The sequence below is a fragment of the Salvia hispanica genome, chromosome 6 (assembly GCF_023119035.1).
Source record: "Salvia hispanica cultivar TCC Black 2014 chromosome 6, UniMelb_Shisp_WGS_1.0, whole genome shotgun sequence".
Classification (NCBI taxonomy): domain Eukaryota; kingdom Viridiplantae; phylum Streptophyta; class Magnoliopsida; order Lamiales; family Lamiaceae; genus Salvia; species Salvia hispanica.
The window spans coordinates 40,799,162-40,826,051 of record NC_062970.1 but is presented as its reverse complement, the minus strand read 5'-3'; the positions used below and the strand labels follow the sequence as shown (position 1 = coordinate 40,826,051).

The 26,890-nt window shown below is 33.2% G+C and overlaps 4 protein-coding genes across 8 annotated transcripts; 2 read left to right on the top strand and 2 right to left on the bottom strand.

Moving 5' to 3' along the window:
- Positions 1-570: 570 nt before the first annotated feature.
- On the top strand, positions 571-2,614 carry LOC125192131. 4 transcript variants are annotated; one of them, XM_048089606.1, is made up of 4 exons: positions 571-722; positions 794-940; positions 1,011-1,142; positions 1,269-2,614. In XM_048089606.1, exons 1-4 carry the CDS (start codon positions 692-694, stop codon positions 2,492-2,494), a joined length of 1,536 nt encoding a protein of 511 aa, XP_047945563.1. In that variant the 5' UTR covers positions 571-691; the 3' UTR covers positions 2,495-2,614. The 4 variants fall into 4 exon arrangements, with proteins under 4 accessions (XP_047945563.1, XP_047945562.1, XP_047945561.1 ...); XM_048089605.1 differs by having other exon boundaries at positions 791-940; positions 1,014-1,142; XM_048089604.1 differs by having other exon boundaries at positions 791-940.
- A 136-nt stretch (positions 2,615-2,750) lies between these two features.
- Positions 2,751-3,898, bottom strand: LOC125192133 (calmodulin-2/4-like). Of its 2 annotated transcripts, XM_048089609.1 has the most exons (4): positions 3,755-3,898; positions 3,520-3,677; positions 3,352-3,432; positions 2,751-3,042 (listed from the first exon to the last, which is right to left on the bottom strand). In XM_048089609.1, the coding sequence occupies exons 1-4, from the start codon at positions 3,828-3,830 to the stop codon at positions 2,905-2,907; spliced, it is 453 nt and encodes a 150-aa protein (XP_047945566.1). In that variant the 5' UTR covers positions 3,831-3,898; the 3' UTR covers positions 2,751-2,904. The 2 variants fall into 2 exon arrangements, with proteins under 2 accessions (XP_047945566.1, XP_047945565.1); XM_048089608.1 differs by having other exon boundaries at positions 3,352-3,677.
- A 3,500-nt stretch (positions 3,899-7,398) lies between these two features.
- Positions 7,399-10,548, bottom strand: LOC125197023 (ADP-ribosylation factor-like protein 5). The gene is made up of 2 exons (XM_048095716.1): positions 10,221-10,548; positions 7,399-8,940 (listed from the first exon to the last, which is right to left on the bottom strand). Exons 1-2 carry the CDS (start codon positions 10,410-10,412, stop codon positions 8,581-8,583), a joined length of 552 nt encoding a protein of 183 aa, XP_047951673.1. The 5' UTR covers positions 10,413-10,548; the 3' UTR covers positions 7,399-8,580.
- A 9,387-nt stretch (positions 10,549-19,935) lies between these two features.
- LOC125196547 lies at positions 19,936-21,923 on the top strand. The gene is made up of 3 exons (XM_048095110.1): positions 19,936-20,715; positions 20,809-21,001; positions 21,127-21,923. Exons 1-3 carry the CDS (start codon positions 20,320-20,322, stop codon positions 21,693-21,695), a joined length of 1,158 nt encoding a protein of 385 aa, XP_047951067.1. The 5' UTR covers positions 19,936-20,319; the 3' UTR covers positions 21,696-21,923.
- Positions 21,924-26,890: the final 4,967 nt, after the last annotated feature.

Genomic DNA, 26,890 nt, shown 5'->3' with positions numbered 1-26,890 from the left:
TACAATGGACATAATGGTGTAATATTCTATGACTATGAATCACACTAATAAATGAGGTAGAAGACAATCAAAACACAAGCGGCAATATTGGACATTATATGTAGTGATGAAATAAAATACGAGAGTCGAACGTGATAAGAAAAGACTATTCCCGACTCCGATAGTGAGTAGGGTGATAGTATTAATTTGGGTGACAAACAGATTTGTTCCTCAAAAACATGACAAGAAGCCTCCAGATTCAACCTGCATCACTAGTAAATTTCTAAGCTGGCCAGGAAAAAGATGTGCACACTGACACACACACACAGTTGTCTTGGGGCCTAGAGAGCATTATCTTACTCTAACATGGCCTTTAATTAGTTTAATCCATCATTGCAGAACATCAAAGTTTAGAGCAAAGAAGGCTGCAGCAATGTTAAAGGAGGGGCCAAATTAGCCCTTTTTTGTACTTGAAAACTTTGAGTTAGAAAACAAGTCTAAAGCCTTTTGCTTTAAGCAAACATATGCAAAAGTGGGTTGTATTAATTAAGTAGCCAACACTCTGGCACTGCCAGTTTTTGCTGCATTAAAGCAAAAGTCTTTGTTAGTTCATATATTTGCATTGTTTGAATTCTTGCATACTTGTTGGTGTAGTTCACATTTCAGTTGAGAAATGTGTTGCTTCATTTGTAGAGTGAAGCAAATATAAGATATGGGAAATCAAAACACTTCAGGGCTAGTAGGTATGTGTGATCATTTTTCTTGTTGTGGAAAAACTGTGTTTCTAGTTCTTGATTGGTTCGTTTCTTAGAAGACGAGGAGGCCAAGAATGAGGCACAAGATATCGGGCATGGAGTTAGTCCACCCCATGCAGTGACAGTAGAGAAGCAGCCTGTTGTTCAAGAAACAGTAGCAGAAGCTGAGGGTGATGAAACTCCTATTGTTGAAATACAAGACAAAGGTTAGTGAAATCAACATTTTGCTGTCATTTATGATTTTCTGCTACATTTTTTAAATGTCCTAATCTTTAGCAGATATTGAGGATCACAAGGGCTCTTTTGAGGGTTCTGATGCTGTGATGGATATCAGCAGCAACGGCTCGGATTTGGGGGAAAGAATGTCCAAGTTGAGTGATGAACAAGAACAACCTTGCACCATGACAGGTTTCTTCCATTTCGCATCATAATTCACACTATAATTGTTCCAAAAAAAGAGGATCATAGTTAGATAGTAATGTCAATGAATTCAAATGGATGATCCAAATCAAGGTGTATGTATTGCTACTTCAGATGTTCAAGAAGAGCAGAATGTGTTGAAGGATGAGGATTTAGAGGTTGATGATCGTGATGCAAAGGAGAAGGACAAAGACTCGGTTTTGGCTGATGCGCCTTCTGTTGAAGGCGCGTTTTCAGAAGCATGTGCGCATGAGGAAGAGCTTGGGAGAGACGACGAGCCTCCTATAGAAGAGCAGAGTGATTCCTTCAACACTGTCGATGAAGCTCCAAGAACTAGTTTGCCAGACTCATCTACATCACAAAATGAGCACGAAAACGAGTGTTCTGCTCTTGATCATGAAGAGAAGCCAATGATCCATGAATTAGGCAACGGTGATGATGAGCCATCTGATCAAGAAAATGACCACTTCTTCACCGGATGCAGCAGCGATCCAAAAGAGGTGATCAAAGCTGAATTTGAGGAAAACGTAGACCATCTACTCGAAGATGTAGAGAAACAACAAGACAGTGAGCCAACTGATCAAGAAAAAGACCAGTTCTTGACCAGATGCAGCAGCGATCCAACAGAAGTGATCAAGGCCGAATTTGAGATAAATGGAGACCGTCTACTTGAAGATGCAGAGAAACAAGAGAATGAGCCAACTGATCAAAATGTGATTGAAGAAGCCATTCATTTGGAGAGTGATACATCTGCTACAGAAGATGTCTACGAAACTGAGAGTGAAGCCACTGATAAATGTGTGATAGAGCTGAAATCCTCAACAGAAATCGACACACAACGCCTTTCTAATGAAGCAGCAGAGGCTGAAACTCCAGCGGCCTCAGATGAAACTGAACCAAATCCAAGCTGTGTAGGGGCTCAAGTTGAGCTCAGAAAATCTCCGAGCTTTGATTTTGGCATATCATTCGACACGAGGTCTGAAGAATCTGATCAAACTCCTCTGCTGTATCAGGACAAGACAGCAAGGAGAAGCCTCTCCAGCTGCTCAAATCTGAGGTTTCCAAACACAGAATATGTGGGGAAGCCATTGCAGTTCCAAGCTGTCCAACTGGAGGAGAAGACTCTCCGAATGGAACGAAGCAACTCTGAAAACGCGCAAAACTCACTAAACAACAAGCAAGAAAAGGCCAATGCTGTCAAAGAAGATGCACAAACAAATGGCTCAAAGGCCTCTCCATCAAGAAATGAAGCTGCAGTGTCACCAAAGGGAAACAGGAGGCGAAAGGCGAGATCCTCCCTCTTCACTACCTGCATCTGCTGCAATGCAGCCATCAGCTGAGTTGCAGAAAACTGATACTTACAAAAGATTTCTTTGCTTGGTTCTTTTTATTTCTTTCTTTTTTCGGTTCGTCTCTTCTTCCAGTTTTTTAAACATCATGAGAGGAAAAACTGCCATCATCTCTGCCTGATTTCACTTTCCTTTTCTTTTGAGTTGGTTTTCTTGTTTGGAGAGATTCTTTCATGGATTGGAGAAAAACAAACATATGGTTTGCAGTTTCCCATGATTGTAACATGTACTATTATCTTTTGCAACATTGTCTGAAGATTCTTGTTCATTTGAACTAAAAATTTGAAAGAATACAATCAACAAAATCTGAAATTTCTTGCATCAGGATTGACTAATTGATCCTAAGTTTTGCACAACAATGTAATAAATGGAATTAAAAAAAAATTAAACTTGAGATATTTCTATCCAATGGCCATCATCATCTTCACAAACTCATCATAATCAACCTGTCCATCACCATCCAAATCAGCCTCTCTTATCATCTGTTCCACCTCTTCATCTGTCAACTTCTCACCAAGATTGATCATCACATGCCGAAGCTGCAGAGATCGAAAGTATTGGTATTCAATTGGAACCTTTTTTTGCATGAAATGTGTTTAAAGAGAAACCATTCAAAGAACTAGTTGACTTATGATAGATCTATTTCAAATAGTAGTAGTAATATTTTTATATTTTATATTTTATTTAATTTTGTCAGACCACAGTACATAAGGTACAGATACAAGTACAATAAAAGTAAAGAATGAAGTTGTTAGCTGTCTGATATCTGAAATCAAAAAAATAAAATACAACTACTACTCCTTTATCATTAGAGAAAATTGAAATTACTAGTACTCCATAAAATATACCTCAGTAGCTGAGATGTAACCATTTTGATCTTTATCAAACACCTTGAAAGCTTCTTTAAGCTCTTCCTCTGCATCAGTTTCCTGATCAAAAACAGTGTTAAAAATAAAGTAGTAAAAGCCAAAGTGAAAAGAAGAAAAGTTGTTAATGTAAGAGTGAGTTAAGTTAACCTTCATTTTGTTGGCCATGAGGTTCAAGAACTCAGCGAATTCAATGGTGCCGTTGCCATCGATATCGACCTCGTTGATCATGTCGTGGAGCTCTTCCTCGGTGGGATTTTGATCTAGAGACCTGATCACTGTGCCCAATTCTTCAATGGTTATGCAACCTGCACTTTCATCAATCAACACATGAAACAATATGTATAGATTGATAAAAACAAGAAAATGAAGTAGATTAACACACCATCTCCATCTTTGTCAAAGAGGCTGAAGGCTTCCTGCAATTCAACAATTTGCTCTGCATTCAGTATATCAGCCATGAGGCTTCTTTGGGGCTGTGTGTGTTTGGAAAAAGAGAGAATGAGAGAGTTGAGTAAAGCACAAGGCTTGGGGTGGTATATGTAGACTTTGAAATTGGACAGCAAGGACTAGGAAATGCATTGAATTCTAGTTAGAATTTACTCAGAAATATTTTTTTTTAAATCAAAGAAAATTGAGGAGTCAAGGCTATGAGTCTTGAATAATAATACTAATATTAATCATGAGCGTATCATATCTATAACACTATTTTAGTCTAGCTTGCACATCTAATCACGTCTTATGTAAAATTCAAACAAAAATAAAAAAAGTTAATACCAAGTTGTGTAAAAATAAAAAATAATTTTATTTGTGAGATAGCTTAAGAAGAATGCGTATAGTTGGACGAAATAAATTCTAAGTGACACTTTGATGGTTTGACTTTTGCATCTGAATGGAAAAAGTATGAATGCACAACAACTGTGTGTTCAAATGACTAAGTCTAAATACTTAGCCATGGAAGCATCTATATATTATTGGAAATTTTGGAAATTAATTAGCAAATCCATATGAATAATGTGGGGAGATGGCAATGTGTTCAGACCACCAAATTTTTATGGAATAGTCCGAGTGAAGTGAGCCAACTTCACTTGAAATTCAAACAACATATTTTATTGAAAAAGAAATAATGGTACATTCTCATTTATTATTATTGTTATTACTAAAATTACAGCTGTTTGGTTTAATGTAAAGGGGACAATCCAAGTTTGAAATTGAATAGGGCTTAAACTATAGATAGAGGAGATGTATCATATTAATTGAGAGAGAGAGAGAGGTGGGCTTGTAGTTGTAGCTGTCGTGAGCTTGCAATATTTCATACTACTATTATACTAGTAGTATGATAGTAATAAAATTATGTATAAAGACTATATTTCTTATGCACGTGAGAGTTCTGAATTCTATGTATCAAATTAATCTTATTTAATTAAGATTTTAGGATTAGCGATAAGATACGTGCATGGATCTAACGTGTCAATTTGTTCATAATCTGTTTTGAATTATTTGAATTAGAAATTATATATTGATTTTCATGCTTACTAATGCATCCCTCAAGATAATGCGGTTCTATATACTGGCATGTAAGTCTTTATGATAATCATATGGGAGTAAATATCAATTTTTAGATGAACTCCAACTAAAAAGGCGTTAATGATGTATGATAGTACCACAAATTTTAGGCTTTATTTTATGAGTATACTAGTATCGGTGAAATAGGTGTAGTAGGAGTAGTAAAAAGGTAATATTTGGATGCCAACCAGGCAAAGTAGACTTGGGCTAAGAGCCCATTAATGAGAAAGTTAAATAATTTTTTATGAGGATTTGGATCCACGTAAACAAATGATGCTATTAATTTGCTATATTAAACCACATAAATGTGCTTCGCTGTAAACGCGTTTCTGGCTCTCTAGACGAGGTACAATCTAATCTAATGGGCAATGCCTATTCCTACACCTACACCTTCTATTTCAGTTACTCCATATCTTCACTTATCCAAACTTACTTCACATCCACCGGCATTATCAATTTTTTTATTCAAACTGCAATTAATAATTATAGAATAAATTGTCTGAAAAATCATTAAATTTGATACAATTCTAGTTAATTTTATAATTTATTAAACAAAATTATGAAGTTTAGATTTATTCTCTGTTCCTCCTCATATATTAAATTTTAATTGGTGATATTGTATCTAATATGACACCCAAAAGTAAAAAAGACGTACTTAGACATTACTACCAATTAGTAGGAGCGTAGCCATGATTTCACTTATAGAAAATTTATGTAGTTGTAAGCGAGCATTTAGTGTAGTTGACATATATAAATATAGGACTATATGATAGGAGGAGTAAAGAAGGGTTAGGGCCTTAGGGGTCTAATGTAGTCTTTTCAGTGTGAGTTGTCAAGTGATAGAGAAGGTAAAATCTGAAGTCAAAGGTCTCAAGTTCTAGTTGTGCGTGGCGCCACTTTTAAAATTTTAGTTCATTCACGCAACCAGAAGAGGGAGGGGGGGGCAAATAACCCACCTGATTATATGTACATTGTATGTTCATAAAAAATAACATCGTTCTAGTTGAAAAATATGAACAATATATAATTAATCGCAACTTTTCACAATGGGTTTATTATATAAACTTTCTAGTTGATTTTTAAAATTGGCAAAAGACCAAATTTCAAGCAACCTTTTATAGCGATTTTCTCAAAATTTATAGTTGTATAAGGATTGGGAGTATTCGTTAAGTAGTTGGCGTCGCGGCATAGCAATATTGTGTAGGTGTCATCGAGTGGCCGTCGACATAATATGGAGTATATTAAATGATTCGGTTTCCTAACATTTTTTTAATCGAAAGAAAAATCATTATATTAATTGAATACTCGTAGTTTAAAATTGTTAACAAGAATTTACTAGTATAAAAGTATCGGAAAAAACCATGTTACTCCGTATTAATTCACTATTTTCAATCAACTTTTAAAATTGAAGATTGAAAGATTTTGTCCATTGTTGCAAATATAAAATGTATAAATGTTAACATCAAATTATTGCTTCTTAGTGCATGGATGTCGGTAAGGTATTGACCGTGACTACAAATTTATTGTACCTAATAATGATCTGAGATATTTATTTAATTTTTGGAATAAACATATATTTGACGCCTTTACCTTAACTATTGACCAATTAATACAAGACCTACTAAAGTATTGTATCTATTATATTTACAATCGAAGAAAGGCCCATCTAAACTTTCAACATATTCGTATAACATTTTTCTTTTCTTGACTTTTGATTTATTTTATCTAAATACCAAAGCTTTTGTGGCATCACCTCATGTTCAAATGCTTTGTTTTGTTTATATTTGGATTCTGGTTTGAATGTTTATTTAAAAAGAATTTACTTATTCCAGTAATGACTCGAATTCTAACCTAGTGAACGAAAGAAAACGTATTACCAACCGAAATGCGTTTTATGGACTTAATATTAGAGAGAAGTATATTGACGACCGAGTCTGGAAAATGGATGTGGAAATTGGTGACCAAATTTCATTGCAACTTTACAGCATAAAGCATTCGGCAACGACTGGAATTTCGATCACGACGTGTTTGAAAATGATAAACTTGTTGCCTTAGCAATATCATCGTTTCAAAGAAAATCTGCTAAACGATTAAAACAAAATACTAGTCAATATCAATGACTTCAATTGATATGGAATAGTTGGCTTGCTAGACAAGATTACATGGTTAAATAGTACTACTACAAAATCATCGAGTAGTATTGAATATAATTATCTCGAGAAAATAATCTCAAATCAAAAGTATTTTAGATAAGCAATGCAAATTTTGCCGCTTTCTAAGTCTTGGTATGAAAAGTCCATGCAAACATTGGCGGTTGGCCACCATATATTATACTCCTATTTTATTTATACACAAATATCTTATCTTGCCGACGTTAAATTCTAGAGTTCTAATATCATGTGGATATTATTAATTTGAACTTCATTGTAAATATTTTGTGTGAAAATAAGCGGAGGATTATAGTTAGAATGAAAAACACGTCGTTACAAATTTACAATTATAATACAGAAATAAAATAGTAATTTACTAATAATTAAATTCCCTAAAAAAAATTTACACTGCAGCGCATGTAGTTTGGCGGAATATCCGGCGGAGTTGGGCCACGCTGGGGCGGCGGCGGAGGTATCACATCCGGCCCGTGCTGTGGCGGTGAAGGCATAGGCGGCCGTGGGCCGTCTGGCAGAGGCGGAGACGGGCTTGGAGGGCATGGGAATTCTGGGCCGGGCTTGGGCCCAAGTGGCGGCCCAGGAGGCCTTTTTGGAATCGTGTCGAAATCCGAAACAAAAGTATCCCGCCGTGGCGCCGCCGCCGCGATCCACGATTTAGGTACGGCTCCTCCGACTGCGTGTGGCCGTACCGGACCTGAAACAATTTTACAAAGGGATTTTTTCAAGGATATGGATGAGATCGACATTTTGGCTTAATGGATCAAGATTTTCGGACAAGTATATTAATATTGGATGAATAATTTATGTAGACGTGGCAGTCGTGGGACACGTGGATATCATGCAAAATATGTATTTTTTACTTTCTCAGATTAATTAGAATACCATAATATTTAATTAAGATTGTTTAGATTGAATAAAAGGGTATTATCATATTAGAATGCTACTCCACTCTCCATCAGCCATTACTCATTCCACTCTATCATTTTCATCCGTCCGTAAATAATTATTTCACTAATTTTCTCTGGTCACTAATTTTCTCTGGTAACGGATCTCACTGAATTAACTTTATCTCCCTCACATTTTATTATAAATACTAATATAAAAATAGATACGGAATACTACATTTTATTAATTTTTCCACCTATTTCCACTACATTTCATAATACCTGAACCAAAGTCAAAAGTAAGTCTTTTATTGGTGGAGTATTGTTTAATTGTTTTTTGTGTATACACGAGGAACAGGAGCAAATGGAGAAGGCCTCAGCCCTCAGCTTCTTGTAAAGAGTAAAAATTTGGTATGTGGCACTTTCAAGAGAGCAACTATAGGTCAGAAATCAAGAAATAGAGTAAACAACATGCCAACAACTGCCTGCCTTTTTAACAAAGAGCAATGTGCTTGTATTCAGTTGCAGTGAATTAGAAGGTACATCACATGATTTACCATTCAATCATAACGAAACATCTCTGTCGAGTGCTTCTAGCTCGTTGCTTTTCCAGCGACTCTTTGTGCGATCCACCCCAGACCATCATATAGGCCGTCACCGGTTAGTGCAGAGCAAGCCTGGATGTGCCAGTCGTGCTTCTTAATACTGTGAAGGGATAGGGCATCGGTTATCTCAGCAGGGGTCATTGCGTCCTTCAGATCCTGTTTGTTTGCATACACGAGCACTACTGCGCTCTGGAGATCCTCATTTGGAAGCAGACTGAATAGCTCATCTTTCATTATGGAGATCCTGGCTCTATCGGTGCTGTCTATCACCACTATAACAGCATGTGTCCCGCGGTAATAAGTTGCCCACGACGTCCTCAGCCTATCTTGTCCACCAAGATCCCACACCTGATCATCAACGGTGGGAGATTAAAATGACATCAGTCAGTGAATAAAACAAGAAAAGACCAATTTAATGAAGAAAATCACTGCCTGACTACTTCTTTACAGTGATAAGCAATACAGAAGCAGATACAAGCATTTCGACCATATTCATATGTGCAATGCTTTATAGGAGTAATAGATTGTAGAAAAGTTCTACTCAGGCATATGTGAAGAACATAAGTATGAGAGCCATCTTTATAGATAAAACAATTCGATACTTTAAGCAATTGAATACTACCAGGGAAGTCTTTCTCAGCCCTAAAAAGTAAAAACTCAAGTTCTGACTCAAAATGTCACGGTTGTAGCCTAATTACTGAGGATTTGTCTCTGTTCATACATACACACTGCATCATATCTGATATACGGCATACAGTATATCCAGTAGTTCTTGAAACAGAATGCCGAATCAAACAGACAAGCAAGAGGATTCCAGAATTCTTATGCATAAAAGGAATCTACGTGCTAACCTCTCAGCTCTCTTGAAAAAATCAGACAGTTCTAGGAAAAGAGCGAATCCAATCTAATGCAACTAGTTTCGACAAAACAGGCAACTCCCCACTATTGTGAGAAACCAAAAGAATGAAGTTTTGACCATCATTATGCATCCTGCTTTTAATTCCTAGCTAAGTAAAGGCAGTGGGAGACTCAGCATTCGAAAGGAGGATTCCTCACTTCTTTCTCTCATTCAAAACCGTGCATGACACGTTCATCGCAAGTACAGAACTCAATATGTCAATCGCACATATCTGATCCATATTATACCTTCAAGGCAAAAGAAAACTAGAGCATTCATATGTCGTGGCATAAAATCAATTCTATAGTAATATGTCGATTCAATTTGTCATAATAAGCATCTCAAACAAACACTACACAAGAGAAACATATCCAAATACAGCCCAAAATGTAAAGAAATGGGCGAAAAAAGCAGCCAATAACTCCCATATCAATTATCAAGTAGTAATTCTTTCAAGAAACATATCAAGTGGAGTAATTCTTTCAAAGAAACAACAACATTCATAACTAATCAAGCCAAGAAATACAGACTGAATATGTGAACACTTATCCCCAAAATTATCATAGATCTTCAATCATCATAGAGCCAAAATTAAAAGAATCCAACATGACATTAACAGTAACTGACATCAACCACCACCAAAAAATCCCAACTTGCAATTCAAACCCAATCGCTTATGATCGACGATTAATAAAATAAAATTAGAGCTTCCAATTCAAGAAACACGCACCTCAAATCGAATATTCTTGTAGACGACCTCTTCAACGTTGCTGCCGACAGTTGGATGCGTGGTGACCACCTCCCCCAAATGAAGCTTGTAAAGCGTCGTCGTTTTGCCGGCGTTGTCCAGCCCCACCACCACGATCTTGTACTCCTTCGCCGGAAACATCATGAACCACATCTTCGACATCAGCGCCCCCATCGATCCCCTTAATTTTTTCAATACTAAAGAGATTCAATAAATTCAGATCGGATGCGAACTACTACTATTTAGATAGCTAAGAAAATACTCAGATGTCGTGAACGAATTTGGGTTTTGGTGATTTTGCTTTTTGGGATTTTTTATTTGAAATATATTCTTTTCTAAATTAGTGGGGGTGCTTTTGGATATTTATAATATATGGAGGGCAGATGAGAAATAATTGCAAAAGTAAGAAAAACTTTTAGATTTAATCTTGTGTCAGAGAGTTATTAGTACTATATTTATGTCACTAGAAAATCTAGATTTGTGATCTTTTCTTAACTCAAAATAGCAAATCACATGAATGATTCAAGGTCATCATATTCATTCATAATTACCTCAGATAAAACAAAGATTATTATCACCTGGTCGTAATTTGAATTTTATTAGCTGCATTTTTTTCATCTTGTGTTGAAAATGGTTAAATATGACCTTATGAAAAAATGATGATATATTGATTTTGGGCTGGAAAAAGTAAGCCCAATCATATAATGTGCCGGAGTTGGGCTCAAACAGGTCCATTAACCACTAGGCCTAATTGAGTTCGGCCCATCCATGCGCTTCGACAACTTTGACAAATCTGTACTGAAATTCAAGTTTTGAATATTCTATTAACATTGCCTTATTCGGCAAGGTAATTTTGTTAGTACTAGAAAACAACTTATTCATCACGATCTATGTATAGATGTGGCAAAGACTTGGAATTTAGGTATAAGTTGAAATTAGAAAATCAAATAATTCAGAATTCACTTAGCTTCTCAACTGTGTTTTTTTTTCATGAAATTAAATGCATTTTCCATCCTCTAATTAAATTGAAAATTTTCCTGAATCAGGGCTATATTGTCTCATTTTCTATGATTATTTGTCTTACTCTTGACTAGTTCAAATTTAGAACTTCATTTTAATTTAGATATCAATATCATGTTTATTTATTACTAGTAAATGTTTTATAAGCAACTATCAATGTTGATGTGTTCTATGATATCCTCCACACACCATATTTTACTCCTCCCTATTTTTGGCTTTTTTCTCATGTCTCTTTCTACTAAGCTAGTCATAGGAGTTTATTTATTTATATATGGGCAAATAGCAGTTAAACGCACAAATTATTGGCTAATTTCAACGTTTTAGATTTCGACCAAGCTAATAATTGTCATGGCAAATTTAAAGTTAATGTGGCAGCTTAATGTATAAAAAATGCCGTTTTAAATGTTAAAGTTAATAATGCTTCCTCATTTAGCCCCGTAATAACTTGAATTGGCCGACAGATTTAAAGGTGAAGAGGCATTTTACTGACTATGTTGCGTTTTATCGTCATTTCCGATAGCATCTTGCCACGCATGACACTAGAGAGCTCTGTTTCTTCAAACTTCAAATTAATGGCTGGCCTTGTTTAATTCAGCTAATGTTTGGAAAAGCTAATTACATTAATCCTTTGATGCTATTAAAAATAGGTGTTTTGGCACTTTGCATTCAATGCTTTTTCTAATTGTATCATTGCTCATTTATGTCTCTCTCTTATCTTGAGATAAGGCAAATAGGCCTTCTCATGACCATAAATTGGTATCATATTGTATATTTCGACAAGAACTATATCCTATAAATACAAGCTGTCTAAGTTTTTTTTTTAATATCTAATGGGGATGTTGATGAATAGAAATGAGCAAGTTCATGAGTTGGGCAAAATAAGATGGCTCCACTAATCCATGACCACAAAATTATCTTTTCTTATTCATGTAATCATAATCATAACTATTTTTTTCTCAAGAAGACCCAACTATCATCAATATTTATGTCATATTGGCCCTGATTTCTTCATCTTTCAAGCTCTAAATTCTTAAAAGTCACTAAAATGTCCTATTTATATTAGTAGTATGTTTTTGGTATCATGAAATTAAGGATATGGATTTGAAAATGGCTGCCTAGAATTTCAAAACTTTTGTTTGGCATTAAATTTTTCTTGGATTTGATTAGATTCTAACATCATACCCTCTAAATTCAACGGCTTGAATTCTATACTCAAAATAAATATTTGAAATTTTTAAAATTGAAATTGACATTTTATAGTATCAATTATTTAATTTTATTAGCTAAAAGATTTGAAATAGAATAAAATTAAATATTGTCTTTAAATTCAAATCTTTAAAATTGTAATTATAATACAATTAGAAAACAGATTCGTTCAAAAATACGAGATGTCACATTCACATAATTACTCAAATACATACGTCACATAATTAAGTATGGGGTACATATCTACTAAATTTTAATGGGCATTGTACTCGAATATGAAAAAGCAAAAAATAATGTCATCATTTCTTATGCTCTTTATCAAACAACTTTCTGTCGTTATCCACCACTGTCCTTGCTTATTTTTAATCATGGTAGTATTTATTGTCATTTATTTATTTATTTCCTATGTCGTGTCACAAACACTTCAAAATTCGGTGCATAGAAATAAACGTATATTTATGCCTTTAATTTAATTGTAATCATGCACCATACAGTAAAAAAGATAAACCCTATAAATTGTTGTAGCTTTTTATACTCAATCATTTAGGAGAAAAAGTGGCCTCTAGCTATCTTATTTAAAAAATAAAAGAATTATGATACCACGTCGTGTAATGTTTCATTAATCAGAAACTTTAGTACTAGTAAGTTATTTATATATGAGTGAAGAGTTTAAGTTTTACTAGTATTTTAATTATGTGTAGTTTAGTTCCAGTCGAAAATATAAATACCGATGAATATATTCAATGTAGTAGTATGAAGAAATTAAAATGCATATTATAAATGTTTGTCCTAAAGACCTGATATTTATTTTTTTTAAATTCATACGCTAGTGATTGCGTCTCAATTTTTGTGTCCTTAAATGATAATTTTTTTGCGCTCGTTGAATTTTGAGAGATTGGCCGATAAAAACATTCAATGCCAAATATAATAAAATTACTAGCATTGCAGAGACTATACTTTGATATCTTTGATATGATGTAACTCAATATAATAGTTTAATCACCATTGAAACGACGAAACTAGATAAGAACATTATCTTGGAGGATTGCCCAAGAAATTAGACACTCACAACGTTGAATCAACTGTGACAGTACTTAAAAACAAAGTTTTTTAGCCTCATATGATAGCATGTTATAATCATTCAATTATAAATAACAATTTGATTAAGACAATCAAGGCATGACATTAACATTTCCAAAGTCCACCGGAATTTATTTGGCATCGCAATTGGTACTTATTATCATCAAATTACTGTGTCCATTTAAATTATAGATTATTCATTTTTTTTATACAAGTATTTGGCAAAGTAGTAGTACTAATTTATAGGACTGTGGTGAGTCATATTATACCATAAAATTTCATATACAAATATTAACCTTGTAAGTGCTATAATAGGGAATATAAAACTACATAAAAAATGAAATTTAAATAATAAAAGATTCACCTGGAAAACATGATTTTATTTTTTAAATTACAATGTGAAGAAAAACAGATAAAGTATAGCAAGAGCCTTTAATATAAGACTCTTGCCAATTAATTGATACACATTATTGGTGGGCTATATAATTAAAAGCTTGTGGTTATATCAATTATCAATATGATGGGATGTGCACTAAATACAGCATAACATCTCTATTATAGTTTATCAACTTGGAATTTCATGTCCATTCATATGCCCCACCGACACCCCCACACACGCTAATTTCAATTATAATTAGCTAATATAGAAAATGACATTGATTTTTGAGTATTAGAAACCCCACCACCATCCTTTTTATGGTAAACCAATTTTGCATTTTCAAGAATAAAGTTTGAATATCTCCATGATTATAGGATTTCCACACGTATTTAGGTAACTGTAACATATATGTGAGAAATTTATATATATAAAAACTTTTATTTATTTTAAGATTAAGGTTTGCCGAAACAATATCTAGTGTTTGCGATGATGTTGTCAGCGAAATACTAGGTTGAAACATATACAAAGAACATATACACATAAAATATTTGGGCTAATATATACTACATTCTGTCCCACTGAATATAACTCACTTTCTTCTTTGATTTGTCCCAAATAAGATGATCAATTACTAAAAATGAAAATACTTTTATTTTATTTTTATTCTCTCTCTATTACTTTACTCTCTCTACCCTGCCCATGTATACAATCAGTGCACCAATATTATTAAATACTCCATACTCCATACTCCCTCCATCCACCATTAAAAGTCTTATTTCTTGACGGCGCGGGTTTTAAGAAATGTTAAAGAAAAATGAATGGAAAAAATTAACGGAATATGGGTCCCACTTGGAATAAATTAGTGGAATGTGGGATCTATTACCATTTATGGTAAAAGTGAACGGGACTACTATTTGCGAACGGACTAAAATAGAAAGACATAGCTCTTATTTGCGGACGCTAGTTATGAGCTGCTTGAGTGTCATGGACTGGTCTATATGATAATGAAACAATTTTTGTTCAAAGCAAAAGTGAAATAAAAAAAATCACCTATTTACTTTCTTTCTTTAAAATTTTCCCAGAAATTCACATCAATTAATTTACATGATGTGGTAATAATGATGTTGTTGGGGCCCTTTTTGCAAAAATTGTGGTAAAGTCTTGATCAACTTTTATGAAAGTCACAAAAAGGGGGGTGCAACAAAGTGAAATACAAAAGGTAAAGGATTCTTAAAATTAATAAGTAGCCCATGTTCCCAAAGTCATCAAATAAAGAGTTAGTAATGAGCACTTAGGAAATTCAATAATTTCAAGACATCATCAAAACTCTACTCTCATTAAAGTTTCAGCACTAAAAACCAAACTTATTTAACTGTTTATACATTATTTGAATTGAATTCAATATGATTTTATCAATATTCAAACCTAGAAATGACTTATAATGGACAATAAATTCAGACACCCCCTCTCAATCAAAAGTACTAAACTAGTTAGCAATTCTCTATTAAAAAAATGCGCCAAAAACTTAGTAGGTAATTTTAGGAAAAATAGAAATTTATTTATAGTGAATTTTTTGGAATTAGACTTTCTTTATTCATAAATTGGGTCTACCCATATGTGCTTTACACTGAACTATAGTACTCCCAACAACCTAATTTTCGAACACATCCAAACATATATAGCAAATCATAGGCAGGTTATCAATCATATGAAAAAAGTACTGTTCAAGAGAAAATCATATATCTCATCTCGAAAATAGAATCTATTGTAAATTAGTAACAAATATTCAACACCTCATGTTTATTATTTTTTCTGTTTCTGTTATTTCAGATATTTTGATAATCGACAAAGTTAAATGAGGTCCATATTTATTATTTTGTTGACTCAAAGAGCATTAATTCAACAATGACATAATTGACAATTGATCTCATAACAAACATTAGGCTTCCCACATTATTTTATAGAGTTAATTTATTTTATCCATTGAATAACCATGAAGCCCTAATATGGAGTAATTGCTACTCGGGATTATATTTTAGCTTTTGAATTGTCTACATTTACATAAATAATTAAATATGCACATAGAAAAATAATAATGAGAGAAGCTCCACGGGAGAAAAATGTTTGGATAAGAATCACATGCATTCGTATTCGTGCTTCATGTTCCATCTCTTTCTGTGTTGAATAGTAGTATTTGCAATTAGTTAGAATTTAGAAACAAAATAGAAAGATTTTCATAATTGTATTTGACCATGAAATGGATAAATGGAAGGTGATAAAAGTTGTTGGTAATAGATAAAATTGTGTACGAGATAGGTCCCCCCCATTTTCACATAATTAGTTGAATATGAATAGTACTATAGAAGGGGACCTCTCCTTCTTCTTCTTCATAATAGAGTCAAATAGGTTTTCAAGAAGATTGACTCAAACAAGATTATTTTCTTGACTGAATTTATAGCATTAATTGTGAAAAACTCTACTCAAAGACTGCATCATACGAAGTATATTCATAAGCATAATATATAAAAATTGATCTAGGTATAGGTTTGTAAAATATCAGTACATTTCATTCACAATCTTGCATTAAGGTTTGAAAATTAGGTGATTATGAAAATATACAACAACTATCACATTTCATATTCATCAAGATTTATTATTTCTAATTTCAAGCTTCTAGATGATTTAGCATGGATCGACAGATCATGGATGTACTTTGAGAGAAGTACTATATATGTACTACTCCTATTATTTGGGTCAATTATTAACACACAAAATTGACATAATCCATTAGCTCAAAGAGAAATTAAACTTAAAATGAATGAATTTTGACATTATCTATATTTCATCTTAGTAAGTTTGAAAATTGTTGATGATTTCTAAAAAAAGAAAGAAAATAAATCATGGAAAAACTACATAATTTATTTTTGTAAATAATTCATTTGAGCATTCTGTTTATTTTGATCAGTTCAGAAAACGAAACTCGTGGAGTAGAACATAGTAGACAGAAGATCGTAGTCATGTCAAAAGGCAGTAAAATTGTGATTGTTGTTAACGATCGAAGAATATAATTAAGCCTCACCTCAAATAATTAATACAAAGCTATATCGAACCATGATTTACTACAGCTCCAAATATCGAATTTAATTATTTTTCAATTCTTATGGGCCAGCGATGGAGTTTATTTTTCTTATTCTTTGTTTTAGTTTGCTGACTTGCGAATTTGCGATTATGTTTCCTTTCTAATTTTCATAATTAAACTATGGAAAAGTTTACATGTAAGTTGTAACAAATGCTTTATATTATATACTCCTCATGCTTGTTTTTGGATTTTGAGTGTCACACAAATACAACGAACCATAATTAATGAGAATTTATTCAGTTTTGACCAAATTTTACAATTATCTAAATAGTAGTGACAAAAATATTTGGATAGTGTTCTTGCCACTTAACATTGACCATTTTTAGATATTAGCTGGAGTTAAACTCAATAATGAATTTATGACTAAATTAATCATTTTGAAGAATCATACACATTAATAGTAACAACCGATAATTCTGACGTTTTAGTTGTATATTAAGAACTTTATTTTTAATATTAAAAATTCGTGCTTTTTGTTGACATGTAATTTTCATACAGCATGGTACGTAATGCTTATATAGAAATTCTTCTCTTCTCAATTTAATTTAGATAGACAAAATGTATATGGAATTTAATTGGATTTCATGGTCGGAATATATAGCAGAATGAATTCTATAGTTATACTTTTTGTTTGATAGGTTAGTAATGTCTAGATATAGATACTTATATGACTATTTCTGAGTGTTTGATATTATAGTTAACCTTTTATGTCAGCCCGTGGTTTTCTCTATAGCCCATCCGAGCCTGCAAATATTTCCTTAAATTACAAAGATATGTATCTCACAAATTTGGTCGGATAGCATTTCTACCTCATTTATTATGATTTATTAATACAAAATCTAGATAATTTCTTGTCTACCAAACAACAACGAAAAAACCTTCATCCGAGCTTATCTTGACACGAAGCCCGCATTTCTTATCTTATTTAACAAATCTTGTTATATCTCATCTTTCTTATCAAACGAGCAAATAAGTCACTTTTGTAAATTACAAGAGACCTTTTAATTCACGATAAAATTTTGATAAAACTTTTCTAGCAAGTTGTGAATTACTTATAACAAAACAAAATATAGTAATAAATCAGAACCAAAAGCAAACCATAAACTAACATTATAGTACTAAGTCATTAAAAGAATAATAGATTTACGGCCTTAATCCCCATACTCGGTCGAGCAGGATTAATCTGATTTTGTCAAAAGTGAATTGAGAAGATATGTGATCAAAACCAAAATAATAAATAAATAGATTGGTTCTAAGTAGGTTCAGATACTCCATAACTAAATACTGGAGTATTGGGTACTGGATTAGTATTTTCTAAATTTTGAAACCGATTAATTAAAATTTGATTTAATTCAATTCGATTTTCGACATATATTTAAACTCGTGGCAAGCTCCACCTTTCGTTTCGCATGCCAAGTGTGAATATTACTAGCCAACAGTGTTTATTCATTTAAGACAAAGAGTTCCTCAATCTAGTTGTTTTTTTATTGTAGAAGCACGACTATCATCCTACACCACAAATAAGGTAACACATGTACCATTTTCCATGGCCAAATAAGAAAATAAAATAAATGAAGAAGTAAATATTTGTTTCCAAGCTGAATAAATTTGATTGGACAAAATTTAGATAAATCTTGTTTCTAGTGCTCTTGGTCATAGTGTAAACAAATGGCACATCCTCGGCTGTCCTAGTCCTAGGTTGATAATATTAGAACACCTATCTGTAGTCATTGAAGTGCATCAATAATTTTGTTCATATTTATTTGAGGCTGTTATTTGTGATTATACAATATTTTAAATTCAATCGACCAACGCGAAATTAAGTAAACAAACTATATAATGAGGAAAAAAAAGAGTGTTGTTTAGGAGAGAGTTTTAAAAAGATTGAGTATTGTAGTATAAAATGGACTCATCTTATAAGATAAATATTTTTTTTGACAAAAATAAAAGTGAATAAATTTTATAGACCGACAAAAATGGAAAAGATGATTATTGTTTAGAGACCGTGAGTATTTTGCTACGTTAACAAAAATCAATATCATTATATTTACAGGCAATCTTATGCTCCAGTACTATCTCTATCTAACAAATAATAATATTTATCAGAATATTCATGATTTAAAATCTCATTTATTTTTTTCATTTTAAATAAATGAGTTTCACAATCTATTAAATTAAATTTATATAATTTAATTATAAAATTAACATATAAAAATAACTCATATTAACTTATATTCATTTAAAAGAAATATTTTCTCACATTTCTTAAACTCACAATAATTAAAATGAAACTTTAATTGTGTAACATATTATAATTAATACTCCATATCAATTTGTTTATTTAACTAATGTGGAGTTCTTCACGATAAATGATACTCTCTTCATCCGCGATTAGAAGTCTTAGTTTATCATTTTAGTCTGTCCGCCATTAAGAATTTCGGTTCATTTATATTATAAACGATAGGTACACTCCATTTTATATTAACTTGTTGCACTCATATTCTATAATAAAATAAATATATAAAAATAGATGTCGTGTTACATTTTTTTATTATTTTTAAAAATTTATGTTAAACTTAAATTGAGAGTTTTAATGGAGGATAGAGATAAATGGTAGAAATTCTGTGATCAAAGATGATAATTTGATTGGGTCCAACAAACTCTAATTCGGAAAACTAGGCACAGATTTTATAATAGTAAAAAATCATATTCATATAGCAGAAAATGTAACGCTCGTCCCATGTGATTACATCCCCGGAGCTCTGGATAATCCACGAGTGGAAAGATACCACGTGTCTCACTCGGCCCCACCTCTACGTCTCGTCTTTACTATAAAAGCGTCGCCCACTCCTTTCTCAGCACACATAAAAAGAAGAGAGAAAATCAATCCCAAATTGAAAAAACAGAACCATCTATTCGCCGGCGACTTCAGCATCGCCGGAAAATGCAAATTCCGGCTCACGGTTTTTCTTTCTCCCCCGTACAAGCACAATGTTCTTGTTTCCTTCCATTACCGTCAGGTTTTTCGCGAAAGCCCCTAGCAGAAGCCGTTTCCCCTCTTCTTTTCCCTTTTAAAGTAAATATTGCTGCGAAATTCTGTTTCGATCCCTTTGTTATTGTGTTGGATGATTGTAATAGGATGATTTGCTGTTGAATCGAAGCAGTTGATTTTAGATTGCTTGTTTAGGTGTAGTTGCATTGCAATTTTTGTAGAAGGAATTTTGTTCGAGTTTTGTAGTGATTTGTTCTCCAGTTAAATGCCTTTTCCGATGAGAATCCAGCCGATCGATGCGATCCGGCACGACGTCGTCAAGCCGCCGGTGTTGAAATCGCGGCTGAAGCGGCTTTTCGACCGTCCATTCAACAGTGTTCTGAGGAATTCATCAGCTGAGAAGCAGGCGCCCGGAGGAGAGAAAGACGGCGGCACGGCGCCGGAATTCGAGCCGAGCTCCGTTTGTTTGGATAAAATGGTTCAGAATTTCATGGAAGACAACAACGATAAGCAATCGCTCGCCTCCGCCGTGAAATGCGGCCGTCACCGATGCAACTGCTTTAACGGCAAGAGCAACGACAGCTCCGACGACGAGATCGATTTCTTGTCGGACTCGTTAGCAGCGAATTCATCCTTCACTGATCCCTCCGATAGTCTCAAGGTACTGTGAATTTCCAATTTTCCTTTGCTGTTGAAAACCTAATTTGTTTGCTCTGTCGAATTATGCTTTAACTCTCTGCTGTTGCCACTGTAGAGCTTGATTCCCTGCGCGAGCGTGGAGGAGAGAAATTTACTGGCAGACACTTCGAGAATCGTCGAAAAAAACAGCAAAACTTGTAAACGGAAAGACGAATTGAGAAAAGTCGTCAGCGATGGCCTTGTTGCTGTTGGATACAACGCCTCTGTTTGCAAATCGAAATGGGAAAAAACTTCTTCTGTTCCAGCCGGTAAACTCTCTCTTCCATCCTAATTTCGAATAATCGAGAGGAAATCCATAAAATCCAGTCAATTGATGCCAAATTCATCATCAAATTTGATTAATTCTCATCTCTATTGATGTCAATTTGCTCAGGGGAGCACGAATACATCGATGTGATAACGGAAGGCGGAGAGAGGCTAATAATCGACGTGGATTTCCGATCGGAGTTCGAGATCGCGCGATCAACAGGCGGTTACAAGTCGATATTGCAGTGCCTACCGTCGATCTTCGTCGGGAAATCCGACCGGCTACTGCAGATCATCTCGATCGCGTCGGAAGCGGCCAGGCAGAGCCTGAAGAAGAAGGGAATGCACATCGCGCCGTGGCGCAAAGCCGAGTACGTCAAGTCTAAATGGCTCGGCCCTCACACACGCACCGCAGCCCCAGACGGCGTCGTTCAGAAGCCCGACGACGAGGTCCGGCCCGGGCCCGAAGTCATTGAAGTTCTAGAGAGCGAGAGGGGGGAGCTGGACCTGATTTTCGGGGAGGAAACGTCATCGCCGGAGTGTGGTGGGGAGAAACCGAGTTCGCCGGTGGTTTTCTCGGGCGAAATAGCGCGGTCTGTGACGTGGCAGTTGCCGGAGCTGCGGCCCAAGAGTTTGGAGAGGGGGAATAAGATGGTCGTCACGGGATTGGCCGCGCTCCTCAGAGAAAAACTCTGAACAAAAGTAAAAAGAATAAAAAAATAAATTTTGTTTTTTTATTGGAGTACTACTTTATTTTTCACTTTTTGAATTTAAAAAAAATTAGAACAACGGATATATATCCTCTCGTAAATCGCTTGTGTGTGTAAAAACGAGAACTCCAGGGTTAATATGAGGGATTTTGGCTTTGTGGTTTTGTAAATTTACTTCTTTTATTATTTTGAAATCAATTATTGATTTATAATCTCTAGGTAAATAGATAACGACGTCGTTTCCCAGATTTGAAACAGAGTTTGTTAGATAGAGATGCATGCATATCCAATTGTTTTGTAGGTGGGAAACAGATGGGGCTACATGATTGTCTTTCTTTCTGTGTTTGGGAAGAGTTGATGATTCTCAATAACAATGGTGGGGGAGGGATAAGTGAAATATGGTGTAGAGAGATAGATGTACTGTAAAAATGGTGCTAAAGGACAAGTTGCATTTACATTGGGGTTGTGAAATTTATATTATTATGAATGATGATTATAGTAAAAAATAGGAAATTGATTTTTATATGTATAAATGGTTTGATGTGTGTGATATTAAGATAGTACTACACTATATAGATGAGAAAATATATATACAACAACGGAATAATCGGGTGTGTTACATGTGTAATTTGAGTGGGTGTATGGAATTTTGATGTTGCGAAGGTCATCACATAGTTCATAACAAGATGATATTCCCTATTTCTATTTGATGGTTCGCATCACCTTTTCTTTTTCATTTTTAGAAAAAGTGATACTTTGGAATTTTGAACCCATACTAGAATTTCAAATATTTGAGGCTGCTCTTTTAATTTAAACTAATAATTTAAGATATCCTTTGAAGCACTGGAAAAAACACTACAATCTAAAATATTAGTATTATCAATGCCTCATAGTAATATTTAGATTCCTCTTAAATGAGAAATTGATTATAATATCATCACTAACTAACCATATATCAAAAATGAATTTTGATATAGAAAACTTATCTAATCATACATTAAACTTAGATCCATTTTTTAGATTTTTTTTTATGGGATAATACGACAAAAGTGTAACTGCATATATTTTATGAGACATATATACTAAAAAATGGCACTAGTATAGAATCTGAAGTTAATATAAATAGTTAAAGTAAAACTATCTTCTAGTATGATATACTCCCTCCATTCACCATTAGGAGTCTCATTCATGGGCGGCACGGGTTTTAAGAAATGTTAAGAAAAATGAGTGGAAAAAAGTTAGTGGAATAGGAGTCCCACTTGTATATATTAGTTTTAAATGAAATATGAGTAGAATGAGTTAGTGGATGGTGGGACTCTATTACCATTTATGGTAAAAGTCAACCGGGACTCCTATTCGCGGACGGACTAAAATGAAAAAACGAGACTCTTATTCATGAACGGAGGAAGTACTATATTAAAAAAATAGATTTGTGTTTTAGTTCTAACTTGTCAGCACGAATATCATAATATAGTATACAAATAGTATACATAATATAGTATACATATATATCGAGTAAAATATTTACAGGTTTGAAGATTCTTTTAATAGAAAATTTTTAATTTAACATGAGAAAACTTTGGATTCTTGAAACTCCTCATTTGTGTTCACAACAAAAAAAATTACTACCTCGTTCCTGAAAGTTTGTCCCATTCTTTTATTTCCGTCCGTCCCATAAAATTTATCTCATTTCACCTTTTATCATTTTTAGTAGTGGACCTCATATTCCACTGACTCATTCGGTCATTCCTACTTACATTTTATTATAAAACTAATTGTATATAAAAGTAGGACCTACATTCCATTAACTTTTTCAACTCAATTTTCATTACAGTTCTTAAAACTCGTGCCGGATCAAAGTGGGGCAATATTTGGAGGACGGAGATAGTACTCTAGTTATTCGCGAGACAATGAAATTTGTGATATGAAATCCATACTCCTTCTGTCTCAAGTTACTTGAGTCGTACTCTATTTTAGATTGTCCCAAGTTACTTGAGTCATTTCTCTTTTTCATTAATATCTAATTGCACTTACTTTATTTTTTCTTTTATTTTGTTCTCTCATCTCTCTCTTACTTTATTCTCTGCTCTATTTTATGTTATTTGATTTAAGTCACTAAATACCACTTTCTTAAATCATACTCCCTCCGTCCCACAAAGATTGTCTCATTTTTCCATTTCCATCCGTCCCACAAAGTTTGTCTCATTTCACTTTTTACTATTTTCGGTAGTGGACCCTATATTTCACTAAATCATTGCTACTCACATTTTATTATAAAACTAATTTATAAAAGTAGGACTCACATTCCACTAATTTTTTCAATTCACTTTTCATTACATTTCTTAAAACTGGTGTTCAGTTAAAGTGGGACAATCTTTTATCTTTTTAGAATAGAAGGAGTACTAAGTAGAAAAGACACGCTTTAAATAATATGAGACATTTTTACTGAGTAGAAAAGAAACGCTTTAAATAATATGAGACATTTAAAATATATTTTATGAATGATTGTTGTCAGTTTGAAGCTTTATTACTTTGACGGACAAGAACGAGTGGGGCTGTAATATCCTGCAATTTAAAAAGATGAGTTTCAAAGCATGTTACACGTGTTGGTCGTGCATTGGGATCAGTAAAATTGTAGAAAAATAACTGCCACAGTGCTACTGGGCAAAATTGTGCCCAATCAACCAACGTACACTTACACACGTCGATTGATTTTTACCCTAATAATTTTGATCATACGACAAAATGAATAGGGGTTAATCGGTTATGGTAAGCGTGAATCACGTTAGGCTATGTTTGGCATCACGGAATTGGAGGTTGAAATTCTGATTGGAGCCTTCAATTTCAAATTTATTATTTCATACCAAAAAATATTGAGTTTTGGAATTATAAATTTTCAATTCCACGATTTAAATTTCATATCAAAATTAAAAAATTAGATTTCCAAATAGTCATAAATTTAGATAGTTTGATTATATATCCACAACACACATGTCACACTATACCTTTCACATACTAAATACACTACACATACTTAATACACTACACAAATTTCATACGGTACACAAATTTCACACATTATATACATTTCACGCACTTCACACACTTCACACACTCGGTACACACATTTCACACATTTCACAAAATTACACACATTTCAAGCATTCGATTTTTTTTTAATTTTTTTTTCCTTTCAGTTTTTAGATTTTTTTCGATTCGAACCAAACCGAAAAATCAAAATTCGTCAAAAGTCTAGACGGAATCAAACCAAAACACTGAAGAAAATGAACCAAATTTGAAATTTCAGTTTATAAATAGTGTGTGTATTTTGTGTAGTGTGTAATTTGTATAAATTTTGTGTAGTGTGTGTATTTTGTGCAATGTGTGTAGTATGTGTATTTTGTGCAATGTGTGTAGTATGTGTATTTTATGTATAGTGTATGTAGTGTGTTTATTTTATGTATGACGTGTGCGTAGAGTGTGCAATATATGGAGTGGTTTTTTTTGGAGAGTGTGCAATATACGGAGTGTGTTTTTTTTGTATAGTGTGTGCAGTGTGTGTATATTGTGTGCATTGAATGTGTTTTGTGTGTAATGTGTGTAATGTGTATATATTGTGTGAAGTGTGTGCATAATGTGTGTATTGTATACTATATGGATTTTGTGTAGAGTGTATATGAGTGTGTGTGTGTGTAGTATGTGTATTTTGTGTAGAGCGTGTGTGAATGTGTATTTTGTGTAAAGTGTATGTACAGTGTGTGTGCACAAATTCTTTCGATTCAACACCATATTAGCTGCTTCATTTTACCAAATATCAGATTTGAAATTGAAATAGAAACCTATTCTCTCCGATTCAATTCAATTCTGTAAAATTCCAATTTCAATATCCAATGGAGTCTCATAAAAAATTTTCTGACACCGGATAGATTTTTAATTAATATGTGAAAATCGGGTGAAAGATTGATTAAGTGTGAAAACTCTTTTTTCTTCAAAATTTAGCAGTACTCCACAAGATATTATTAATAATTTAATAATAATACATTTAATGCCACGTGTATGCCTTGCGGCCACAATTATGTTACATTAATTAGCAACCTGTCATGTCTAATTTCTAATTGATACGATTTCGTTGGCAATATAGCACGCTCTTCGTAAAAAAAAATGAATCTTTTAAAGTTGACACATATTTTAGTACGTACTAAAGAAAGAAAGAATGTGAAATATAGTTAAAAATATTAAATGCATGGTAGGACTCATAAATGATACTCGTATTAAAAATAAAACGTTTTCCTATTTGAGTAATACTACTAAAAATGAAATATTTTCTGAAATGGAAACAACATCATCTCTTTTACTTTACTCTTTCTTCTCTAACTCACGAAGCAACACATAAAATTCTATACTGAAAATCAAATGTTTCACTTGTATTTGGATGAAAGAAGCAGCGTAAAAGAGATATAGACTATTTATATGAAAGGAATGAAAAATAAAATATGGTCTATTTTTATTGGAAAGAGGGTATTAATATCAAAAGTTAAATAATACTTGCCACACAAAATTTGAAATTAATTAATGAAAGTCTAAAGATGCTAAAGTTTAATAAACTACAGATGAATAATCCAAACAGTTTTAAGTACTTGAAATGATTCAACCGTAGCCCGTATGCAAACTATTATTGGTCAACATCGTCGCATTACTTTATATACATATTACTATAGTAGAACGTTTTCGAGTAAAATATTTACATTTGATTATTTAATGAGATGTACGAATTAAGTAGTTTACAAGATTAAGTGTGAATCAGTTTCTGAGACCGTTTTCCAAATTCAATATAAACTGGATAAAAAGTTGAGACTAAATCAAATCAAGAACTAACAGTAATAATGTGCAACCAATATTATAGATATGATTTAAGATTCAAATTTCGTAATAATTCAATAATCTTGTATTCGAGTTTCTTAATATGGGGAAAAGTATTACCTTGGCCACAATATAACCAATCATAATAAAAACATATTCATAATTTAATAGTGTTATACTTATAAATTTAAATTAGTTTGATAATTTAATTAACTACTATTAATCTTCCACATATTCTAAAATACTACTCCATATAGGCTTAGCTAGTTCTGGTATGATCAAATGTCACTACCATTTTTATATCACAATCAATCATTGTGG